Raw genomic sequence first — 12,345 nt, forward strand, 5'->3', positions numbered from 1 at the left:
TTCTGAGTACTTCCATGAATGGGAGAAACAGCACCCAACCATAACCTCTCACACACAGATCCGTGCCTACCAAGTCAGCAGGTCCACAGGCTGGGGCACAAAGTTCAGCTGGTAAGCTCTTAAAGAACAGCCACGTGTGTTAAGGTTTTCAAATTAATAGAGTACTAACAAACAAAGCAACTCCACTGACCGACTCAGAAACTTGCAATATTCCTAGAATTTTACACACACAAGAGAAAAAAGTACATGAGACCATTTTACAAATAAATAAGAAAACAGACTGTAGAAGGCGTCAGAGTCAATAGCAGTACCCGCACAATGACAAATCTCAGCCCCCAAAATCCCATTACAAAACAAGAAACTGAAAACGACTGTCACTGGGCTCTTGATATAACAGCACCAAACATTTGAACGGTGCAACAGTGAAAAAACAGATACAAATCCTACTCCTGAAACTCCCTGAGACAAGCCAAGTATGCAATTGAATCAGACCAGCTAAATTGAACAGTGATATTACAGTCTTAATCTAAATAAAAATGAATGATCTCATTCTTTTGCAGTATGCAAGTGAACTTGTGTTCTTGTTCTTTAAAGTAACTAGCACAGTTTATCTATTCTCTTTAATAATGCAATTTAATTTACCAAAGGTCCGTATTAAAAATTTATCTGACTCCAGCAGTTACAGTCACCTACACATTTTGTCACAGTTAAACATTAGCTTTGGAGCACATCACAAATTCCCTACTGTGAGTCCGAGAAGGGTTTCACAGAGGAACACTCTGAGCTTCCAATTGACATTACAAATAAATGAGTCAGGACCTGTGCACCACATTAAAATATCTGCCAGTTATTAAAAGTGCAGTGACTTCTTCAGCAGCAACGTTCAGAAGATGCAAATGCAGCTGAACACGTTTGTGCTCACAAAGGACTGCCACTTTTGCTTTAGCAATCAGTTATTCAAAACATACTCCAATAATCTGAATCATTTCACCTCTAAGAACACCTTCAGACCATTCAGAGCTACTCAAACATCAAGAGAAAAACTGACAAAATAAATGTGAGTCCTAAAGGACCAAGCTCACCTGAAGCAATGTCAAGCACCCAAGGTAGGCAATGTGCAACACTGCCAGTGGTACTCCACAATTCAATGAGAACTCAGCTCATCACAAAACTCATCTGTTCTTTCATGTCCCAGTCTCCTCAAGCAGCTCATGGCATATGGTACAAGAATGAGGCAAACTGGGTATGGACATGGACAGAACAGGTGCCAGCCCCCAGAACTGCCTCTGCAGCAGCAGATACAAACCTGCTTGGCTGAGGAGCTAAGGAGAAAAATGGCAGTGCACAGGGAAAGGTCAGCTTGCACCTTCTGGGGGTGGGAAATAAAACATGCACTGAAAAACCTCTGAACGGAGCGGTTCTGATGCCACGGAAATCTTCAGAAATACCTGCACAATGGCAAAACTTTCCTAGAAGGACTTTATGAGCTTAAATATTGTTATACCATGACCAGATTTCCAAAGATTGGCTCATGAAGCACTAGAAGCAGCACAAATGCCATCCTGAAGTAACTTAAACTTTCACCCCAAAGTGAAAGCAAGCTGGGCCCTCTATCAGAAGCATAGACAGCTACTTAACATTCTACCAGTATAAGATAGAATTTCCTACCTCAGCTTTGCTGGCATCCAGCGATGTCAAAACCTGAAAATTACAGGAAAAATGCATTAGTATTGATCCTACAAAACAGGACTGGGATTAATTGGCTTTTGAGGTAACTGACATCAATTGGTTATTATGGCTTCAGGGAGCAGAACTGAAGAGAACTGTCTTTCACACTGAGACTATTCACCCCTCACGCACATCAGGAGGCAGAACCAGGGATATATTAAGACTACAGTAAAATTCAGGAATATTGGGTAAAAATCAAGGAAATATACCGAAAGAGAACTGGAAAAATATGTTTCTATTTTTACTAATTTTTAATTTGTTTCTAAGTAGAGATGATGAGCAATGCAACGATAAACTATTCCAACACCAACAATTCCCAGGATACACTCTGAAAAGAGCTCAGTTCCACAGGGGTAGAAGCAACAAGGTTTGAAGACCACGCTCCATGTGGAGCGTGACAAAGGAAGTTTTGCCAGACCCTTCTCTCCAGGGTCAGTCTGCTGGGCACAGGCATCCAGGGTTCGGCCACCTGGGAGCTCCAGTGCTGACTTTCAGCAACCAAAGCTGCACTGAGCACAAACATCAATGAGTTCTCTGCTACTCAAGGGTTACTGCGAGCTCAGTTAAGGTCAGTGTCTAACACTAGGGAGATACAAAGTCAACTGCTATGAAAAACTGCACAAAATCCACTTCTGGCAAGAGAGATCAATTCATCATTTATATTAAAGCAACTTAAACATTTTAAGACACGTATACATTGTTATAGGTCAAACAGCAGACATGAAGTTAGTAAGCTTTTATTGGACTCTGAAGGCTGTTAAGCTGTCTTTGTAAAACAAAAGTCTTTGTTAGAACTTTGTCACAACATTGTTACCACTTTACTAGGTTGAAAAGCCCTTAATAATCTCCTCACAAATTCCAGACTGACACTTAGCTATAATTCTGTCTCCAGGAGAATAGATCTTCCTTTATCTTGGTGTTCATCATCACTTCTAAAGGACACCACCAATTCTCCCCAGCTCCAAGGAGCAGGAGAAGGAGTGCCCAGCCATGACCCTGTCTGAGGGATGGGGGAGGAGAGCACAGTGTTTATTGAACAGAGCTCAGCCTGCAGAGCAAAAGAGACAATTTGTGTGCAGAGCTGCTGTTCAATGGAAGGCATCTGTGGATTCGTCAAAACCTTATTCCAAAGGAATTTAGGAATGGAAATGAACTCCTGTCACATCACAACACGGTACCTGCAGTCACAAACAGTTATTTAATTTAACCTGATTCAAACCCAGGTTCAGCCCTATTTGAAATGTGTATTTTTGTCACTAATGGGATTTTGGAAGCTGTTCAAGAATTTCTCTCACACAAGCAGAACTGAACTTATTTAAATTCTATTTATTTACAAACAGCCTATCACCTCCTTTTTTTCTGTTATTCCTCTTCATCAATATTTTTTAGTGTTAGCAGTTGTTTTGCCTTTCCAAAATGAACCATACATAAAGCCATCCCATCCATTCCCTGCTGGCATTCCCTTAGGTCACTCTGCTAGTGTCCCCTCACAAGGTCTTTCTACTAATAGACTCAGTAGAGTTACAGTCCACTTATATCAATTTAATTACATATTTCTTGGAGGCAAATGACTAAAAGCACGTATCTTAGAGGATATACCAAAAATCTGTCTTAAACCACCAGAATTTGGAGTGGATCTTCCTGAAGCTGCCATAAATCCTGCTCTAAGCCCTCTGTCAAAGGTGCCTATCTTCTCTCTCGATCAGCTATGCAAGAAATGTGACTAGAACTGAACAATGTGACTGTTCCAGCCAGGACTCACTAATGCCTTGCAAGGCAATTACTCTTCTGTTTTAATAATTCACCTTACATGTCCAGAGACTGTATTTCTCTTTTATATTTTTGTACCTTCCTGGTGCTTTATAGTCACCCAGTGGCCAGCTGGACCACTGGACATATTATGCCCCTATCTTTCTTCTCCAAGTTATTGTCTGATAAATCCCTGCTCAGCAGTTGAATTCCAGTTAGTTCCTAGAAGCATGACCTTTTACTTGCTATTACTAACATTAATTCACTTTTATTTCAATCTGAAAGCCCATCCATCTCTTCCTGGATAACACACCTGGCTCCTCTATGTTAGTAATTCTTCCCAGCTTTACATTTTTATCCAATTCCATTAGCACATTCTTAGGCCAAGCATACTAATGAAAAATTATCAAATGAAATGACAAATAACTCAATAGAGTGACACTACTGAGAGGAGCTTTATGTTGAGCAGTGCAGCACCAGCTGCCCCTGGTACAGCAGGTCAGGGTGCCAGGCTGTCACACCAGAGTTATTCTGGTGAGATACTTCAGCAGCCCGAGCTACACAGCTGAGAGAACATCTGCATCCAGGCTGGACACAGGGACATGAACACACCCTGAGTTATTTCTGGGAACTCTGCAAAATGATCCTCCCACCAGAGGGATTAGGATCTTTAATAGTATACTCACCACTGTACCAATGGAGACAAAGATGGAGTGCTCCTACTTAAAATAATGACATTCCCCAAGCTAATGTTTAATTAAAAAACAGTAAAACACAGTAATTTAATATTATGGGTCAAATAACACTAATGAAATTAATGATCTGACTATTGTCAGTCTGTGAAGACCTGACAATTATCTAAAAGTTTTAACAGTTATTTTTATTTAAGTTAATGCGTCTCAACGCAGTGAATTATCATTCTATTTGTATGACTGATTTCTTCCTCTCCCTCACTCCTACCCCCCTGTTCCTGAAACTTGTAATTTCTAGACCAGCAGCTGTATCTCCTGTCATGTTTGAGAAGGCAGTGAATGAAGACATGGGAGCAGTATAACGGGTATGACAGAGAATTGCTGTTCCAAGTCATTCTTTGCTGAGGCTTTTGAGGAAGTGTCTGTGTGTCACCGTGTGATCACTCAATTAAATCCTCTGAGAAGGCACTGCCAGCTCTCAAGCCCCTTAAGCAGCACTAAGATCTGCAGCCAAGCCACCCGAGACACAAAACCAATTTATTCACCCCCATCCCAGGCAATCCTGGGTGAGGAAGTTCCTGGAGTGATGTCTCCATGATAAGCTAGTTGTTCCAGAAGGTGGGAGTGGGACAAGCCAAGGGAGGAGAAGAGAGGAGAACTGGGGTACAAACAAGGTGCTGTCCTAATTAGGTCATCTCATTTCCCTTTGCAGATCCCCCTACTGCAGTAACCTACTGTTCTGCCCCACGAGTTGTGGGAGGGATGATGTTCATTTACTGGCTCCTGCTGCTCCCCCATGACATTTTATGCTCTAGTTAAAACAGCAATTTCACCAAGAGGAATTAAGGCTAAGCTGAGGCATCCTTGTCTCTCACCATAATCCCTCTGTGACATAACAAAACCATGGGTTTATGTCACTTTCTCAAGGAAGATGCAATTTATTCTTCTTGTGCTACAAGCTAGATGTGACTGACAGAAAACATCTTTAAAAATGGCTTTTTTGCTATTCCTGGAAGTTGCACTCAATGCAGAACTTCCCATTTTACAGGAGGAATCCTGTGAATACTGACAAAAACATAGACATGGTAATAACACTGCAAAAAAAGTCTTTTAAACTATGTTTACTGCTTTTAGCATTTAGAAAGGTCTTATCTTGAGGTGCATGCATCTGTAGTTCCTCTCTCCAGAATGAACACAGGACAATATTTGCTGTTCTAAGCCAAAAAGCAAAGAGCTGCTATTTGTTACATATCTCAAGCCAACACCTTACCAGAAGGAAATAAAGAAAACTTTCTTGAACAAAGAAAGCTCCTCAAACTTGAAACTGGAAAGCTAATTTAATGTCAATTTTGTATTAAAAGTACATGAAATTCCCTGTGTAAAAGTTCAAAGACAAGAAAAAAAAGGAAAAAATTGAAAGGTACATGTTTTGAGCCAGGATTCTCATCTACCATGTCCCTGAAGGTGAGTGACCATTTCACTGAACTATCCCATCTCATCCACGTGTGAAGCCCTTTTTCTGTCACTTATTTTTCTAAAAAAAATATTTTCTTAATTTTTTTCACCTTCTCACATCAATCTGAATCCTTAAAAAAAAAAAAAGAACCCACCAGTTTTTACCTTTAATATCTTTCCCCCTTCCTGGGTTCCTATGGAATGAGAAAAGGGCTTTGAAAAAAATGAGGCCAGGACTAGAAAAAAAACTATGCTGCAAATAAACACTCAAAATAAGCTAAAGAAAACCATCTTTGGACTTTGGAAATTTGTTTGGAATAATAGGCAAAGAGGATTTTAAGCATGAAGAAAAGATATAAACCTAGAAATAGTATTAATGGGCTTGGAGCTTTAATGACAAGATAGAATTAATTTTATTTCTTTTTAGACACAAAATATCTGACAGACAGATAATCCTGGAGACGAACACCTCCACTGCTGAACCAGTCTTGAATCTGCTCCATAACACCCTACAAGGGAACTCAGCAAGATTTGCACTGATGAGATCAAGGGCAGAGACTTGACTAGAGGATGTCCTGGCATTTATCTGAACAAACGTGCAAGTCTGCATTTAAAGGTTTGTCTCACTGAGCTCAGGCAGTATTAAAAATTACACTGTGATAATCACTGTGCTGCAGCCTTCTATTAAATTGGGAATCCACCTGTGGGTCGGGAGGGATGGGGGATTGATTGCCCACTGGCTTTCCCCATTTTTTGTCTGCCTGGAGCAGTTGCCAGCCTGGCTCCTCAGGATTCAGAACAGATTTATGACTGTGGTTCACAGTCCAGGCCACTGAGCAGAATCTGAGCTGCTGGAGCTATTTCATGACAGGGTGTAAAGAAAGCAGCCCTATCCTGAGTGTTCTTCACTCCCTCTGACTCCATGATGTGAACAATTACCTGTAATATCACTGCTTCACTGTGATAAACAACAGCAGGGGAACAGGAGGGGAAAAAAAAAGGTAAAAACAAACAAACCAACAAGCCTTTAGGAATATTGCAATGTAGTCTCTGGCACTTTTAGTGTTGACAGAATTAGAAAAATAAGCCAAACCATATTGTAATACTTCACTTCCTAAAGCATTGTGCCTTTGAAACATGGAATTCTAATGTATCTTGCCAAATTTAGTGAACAAATCATGATAAATATAGCTATAAATCTCAATTGTTCTTTAAACATATTTAAATCTCTCCCTCAAAAGCACAGAAAAATAAGCATGCAAGAGAGATCACCTTCTTGCTAAAGCAGTTCTTGATAATTCATTAGTTTTCATTCACCTCCTTCTTAATTTCTAAAAGCAATTCTGGAAAGTGAAGCAAAATTAACTTTTACATGCCCAGTCCTTAGACTACCAAGAAACTCTATGTTTTTATAAACCTAATCCTTGATGGTCACCAAAGCTCCTGAGTATCAGGAAGGCGGAACTTGACCCAAAAATATTCACTCATGGAGGCTGGGTTTTTCATTTGTGTTCTTACCCTTGTTCTGACTAATGCTCAGATAAAGTTCTAAACTAAAACAATATTTCTTGATTAACATCCTGGATATTTTTTTTAAAACTGGCTGTGAAGGCTTTAAGAGGTTTACTTATAGCAACTCCTCTCTTCACAATATAAACAAGATGAACAAACTGAGACTCTCTAGAAAAGAGAATTCTCAGACAGGTTTTTGCCTGGGACATCAAAATGAACACCTATATTTTCAAACGCCAAGGTTTAATTTTTTAAAGCAAAGCCCTGGGCCCCACAGAAGCTGTGAGGGTAAAATGTTGCTCTTCAGTACTTGCTCCTGAAAGCACAAGTGAGAAATTCCTGGGATATCCTGCAGGGTCAGCTCTCTAGGGCTTCCACAAGGCTAAACATAACAACCTGTGGTTGTTACACATGACTGCCCATTAAAAAAATCCAATCTATTAAAGACATACATGAATGGAATATGCTGAAGGGACAACAGGGGGAATCAAGACTCATATTTCATAGATATGTATCTTTAATTAAATTTTACTCAGTTTATTTACTGCCACGGATAACAGCATCAGGTTACTCCAAATTTCTGTTAACTCAGTGAGTATGCAGGCAATGACTTTAGCAGTTGGTGAAAAATATGTCTGCCCTTAACTACTTCTAACAATATTTGTGGTGCTCAGTTAATATTGGCTGTTTAAGATTTTTAAGCTGAATTTTCTCTCTAAATCATTCTGCAAAATGTGGAGTAGTTATTGTAGATAGTTCACTTAATATAAGAAGTCTCAGTCATAATGTCATCTTTTTAATAATTTCTGTAGTGTAACCTGAATAAACTCAGCAAAATAAATAAATAGAAGGGAAAAAAATCCCTGAAACACTTGTTCTAACTAATTTATACAATGATTTTCATGAAAGGTTCTGTTTGTGTGTCTGGTACAAAGCAGTTGGAAAATAACATGACTTTCTCTTTGAAAATGGAACTCACTTTTACGAAGCAACCTGAACTGCACAGAACTTGCCAAATAGCTCCTCTTTAATATTTGGAATAAATTCCATTACTCTCATAATGAGAGAAAACATCAAGACATGATAAGTTAACCACAAAAAAATACACGCATTTTGTATGCAATGAAATGCATGGTCTTTGTTTGCTGTCCTTTTAAAAGTAACATAAATCTACTTTATCCACACCTTTAGCAAAATATCCACATGCACTGCTGCACTGCCTCCTAGGATAATCTTGGCAATTTCTATATGTAAACGAAAGTAGGATTTCACACTTGTTAGATGGTAGAAGTTCATGATCCAGAGTGCAACTGCAATAAACTAAACCTGAAATTCAAGGTAAACAAAGCATTTTCAAGTAAACTGTTGAGCCACTACAGCTTTTCCATGGATTCTGGTAAAAATGACATTAATGCTCCCTGCTTAATTTAGCAAGAAAAAAACCCAAACAAATGGAATATAAATATAAACAGAAAGATCTCTGGTGATTTCTTTTCATGTGTCAATAATTTTGTAAGGCTCCAGAGCACCGAGGCAAGAGGACAGAGTGAAAAGGCAGCAATGAAATAATTCCCTTGCCATGCCTGCCTCACAACACCCAGCAGCACTATTAGCACTATCCATTTCACCCAGGAGCAATAAACTCACATTTTTTGGAATGCCCACATTATGCCAGAATAATATAAAAATAGATGATGAAGCAAAAACGAGATGGATTTAGCCCTGGTGTCCTGCAGTAACTGCCATAATTGCACAGCCAGCTCATTATAGCAAGTCAGTCCCTTGAGCCTCCCCTGTCCCAGTTAAGTGACAGTAATAGAAAGCAGCTGTATGAGGACATCAGGTCAGCAGAATCATTAGCCCCGAAAATTGCATCCCCATCCCTCCTGTGCGGCAGCCAGGCGTTCACACACCATCAGCCTCCCAAACACGAGGTCAAACATTATGATGAACTTAACCCAGTAACTCCATTAACAGTGACCCATGGCTCGCATCTCCCAGGCAGCCCACACTTCTGGAAACTTCCAGCAGTTTAATGAATTTTGGTTGCTGCCCTGTGCCCACCAGCCCTGGGGCAGTGCTGACCACAGAAGGGCCAGTGCCCACGACAGGGGACACCCCTGGACCCTCGGGGTCTCATCTCCTCTGTTGAGGGACAGGAGCTGGGTAGTGGCACTGCCAGAGCTGAGACATCTCCCAGCTCTGCCCAGGTCATGGGAAGGTGATGCTGCTGGCAGCCACCACCATGGACAGGAGTAGCAGGACATCTTACCCCCCATAAAATCTCATCAGCTGTTTGTTAACCACTCAGATAACTCAAACAGGACAAGCTGTCTTTGTAGGGAGTCATTTTGGTGCCATGGGGTTAACACTGGGCTGGCACCTCCCAGGTGCCAATAAACATCTTGGTTTGAAGGGAGATCTGACAAGGTAAGCTGGATTTCTGTCTGACATCCATCCACTTTACAACCATAAAAGCCTCACCAAACTTTCACAGAGTAGAAATCTTCCATGTGTTTTCCTGGAAATGTATGGAGTTTCTCCCATGAGTAGGGTGCCTACTCCATGGTTACTGCCCTGGGGTTAAGTGAAGAAATCTGTACATTATTGTTATTTTGGTGGTAAGTTACATTCAACTCCTAACCAATACCATTACTTTTGCAAGCTTTAATATAGGTACGTGGATATCATGCACTGTTTTATGATGCCATAATCTACTATAATTTTTTAGTTTTATGCAGTGTAGCAAGTAATTCTGATTAAGATCTTCCATCTGTTATCTTTTGTCTGTTCGTTTGTCTTAATAAATAATTCATTTTTATACAAATATATCTGATTTGCCATCATTAGAGCTTGCAGGACAAAGCACTTCAATTATACCTTTATAACTTCCTTAAATTTAAACTGTTGCCAAACCTGAGGCTAAGGAAGGATTTCCCTTCATTTAAACCCCTTTCTGGGAAGGAGTTCAAATGCACAAAGGAGTTCTTTCTGCCCCTTTTTGGGACTCAGGGCACCTCAGAGTCCCACACATGTGTGAGGAGCAGCTGGGGGAGCTCTGGGAGGAGCTGGGAAGTGAGACTGGGCAGTGTGGTGGCCCAGGGTGCTTCAGTCCCCAACAGCCACCCCCAGGAGCCACTAGCCATGGGCAACAGTGGCCTCTCAGCCCCTCTGCCACTGCTCCGACCAGCAGAGATTCCCCTCCCAAATAAATCCTTCTACGAGCACAACGTTCCCCTGAGAACAGCAGCTGCACCTTTGCGCGCTCCCAGGTTTCAGGGCGTTGTTTGGAGCCGGCTGTGGGTTTGAGGGACAGTAATGAGAAGCAGCACAAAGTGTGGGCCAGGTCCTGAGGCAACAGCCACAGGCACGGCTGTGCTGTCCTCAGCTGCCAGGGGCTGAAGGTCTGGCCTGGTACAAACACAAATTCCCGTATCCCAGGGGGACATGTTGCCTCCTCCATCATTTATCCACCCGTGCTCTGAGGCCACGAGGCACAGAAATGAAGACGGAGCTCTTTGCCAGTGTTCCCATGCATTCTGATTAAAATACAGCCTGTGAAGTCAGCCAAGGTCCTCTCAGGTCCGGGTGCTCATTCCCTCCTTTCCCAGGGATGAGTCTCCTGGCAGCACATCTGTCCACAGCCCTTGGGCAAAGCAAGGCCCCGCCTTCATGGTCCTGATGAGTTTTGGTCATAAAAGCAACAACCCCTCTATCAATGTCAAAGACTAAACAAGTTTGACTATATGCTGATGTTCTTCAAATTGTTTCTACCAGCACTAGTTCTGGATGGTTTGTTTTGGGGAAATTAATGATGATACGCCAAGGTCGTTGTACCTCTGCTGCAGCGAACAGATGTTGACACATTAATGCCACAGGCCTGTGCTGCACTAGGACAGAGCTGCTCCTGCTTGTCACTGCATGAGCTGAGGCAAAACCAGCCACACCAAGCAGCCCAGTCTAAGAAATTCACCCTAAAATGCAAACATTTGAAGAAAAGAGCTCCTGCACTTTCCAAAGCCATTACTCTGTATAATCATCATCAAAACACACCACTTTTCTTTTTTTTAAAAATCAACCCGAAGCCAGCAGAACAATGAGAAACCAAATCTTTTTTTCCTCTCAGCAGCACAGATCGTTTTCAATGCCATTTGTAAGCTGCCTATTTATCCCTGACATTCACAGCTTGAGTATATCTCCAGTTCAGGTCGCTGTCTTACACCGAGGTAGAGATAATCAAGTATTTTTCCATCTCTTTGCTGGGACGACTCAGAGCTGATGGTGCATATCCATAGCTCTGTTAACCTGGTGTGAGATTCTTGTGGTAAACTGCACAGGAGGAAGACATCACCATTCCCAAAGATTCCAGTCACTAGGGAAAGCAGCAGCCTCATGACTGGGAGGGAGGAGGTCTGGGGTAGTTTGATGTCTGAACTGAAATAAACACTTCCTTCTTAATGACCTCGTAGCAGCAACACTTTTAAAACATTAAAAAAGGAGCTGGGAATAGATCAGTAGGATGAGAGCAGTGAGATACTTCACCAGGATAAAGTAGTGCACAGCCCCTTTACCTGTGGGGAAGTTTAAGATTTGTGCTCAGTATTTTTCAGTTTTAACTGCCTAAAATACTTCCTTTAAATGAATTTTACTATATTTGGGGGCTATTACTGCAAAATGAATGACACAAAAGGCATCAGTGCCCTAAGAGTTAGCTACATAAGTGCCATGTGTCAGAAGATTCAGAATTTTGAGTCATATTTTAAAATATGTAACTTCTGACAACGAGACAGTCACTGTAGCAGGAAATGGATAGCAATTCTTCCATTACCCCAGCCCCAAACGGGGGACTTAACACCAGCACAGCTTGAAAGTCCATTTAAACTGTGACAGGGCTGTAAAAAGCCCTTAACAGAAGCGTTTCCTAAGAGAAAGACTCATCTGTTTCTAAGCTACAGCTGTTGTTCATTCAGTACTGATAGGCAGACAAAATAAGAGATGTATCACTCGGTCTCAAACCCAGATGTAAGCTATTCAAATCCTTTGCTCCTGATTTCTCAGCATTAGTAGGGTTATACCTGTCTCTTGGCTGTGTTTAATGCTGCAAACCTTCCTCCCTCTGAACTGGGACAAATAAATTTGAAATTTTGCCCATAAATACTCCCCCCAGCACAGTGGCACTTCCAGCAGTGCTGCAGGAGCCATCCTCACA

The 12,345-nt window shown here is 41.4% G+C and overlaps 1 protein-coding gene across 15 annotated transcripts in view; it reads right to left on the bottom strand.

Moving 5' to 3' along the window:
• The window catches only part of RBFOX1 (RNA binding fox-1 homolog 1), a 1,114,622-nt gene that overhangs the window by 860,595 nt on the left and 241,682 nt on the right, over nucleotides 1–12,345 (bottom strand). For all 15 annotated transcript variants that reach the window (XM_039560092.1, XM_039560085.1, XM_039560084.1 and 12 more), the window contains exon 3: nucleotides 1,669–1,701. In XM_039560092.1, the coding sequence (XP_039416026.1) occupies nucleotides 1,669–1,701 (33 nt within the window). The remainder of the gene's footprint in view (nucleotides 1–1,668; nucleotides 1,702–12,345) is intronic.

This window comes from Corvus cornix, chromosome 14 (assembly GCF_000738735.6).
Source record: "Corvus cornix cornix isolate S_Up_H32 chromosome 14, ASM73873v5, whole genome shotgun sequence".
Classification (NCBI taxonomy): domain Eukaryota; kingdom Metazoa; phylum Chordata; class Aves; order Passeriformes; family Corvidae; genus Corvus; species Corvus cornix.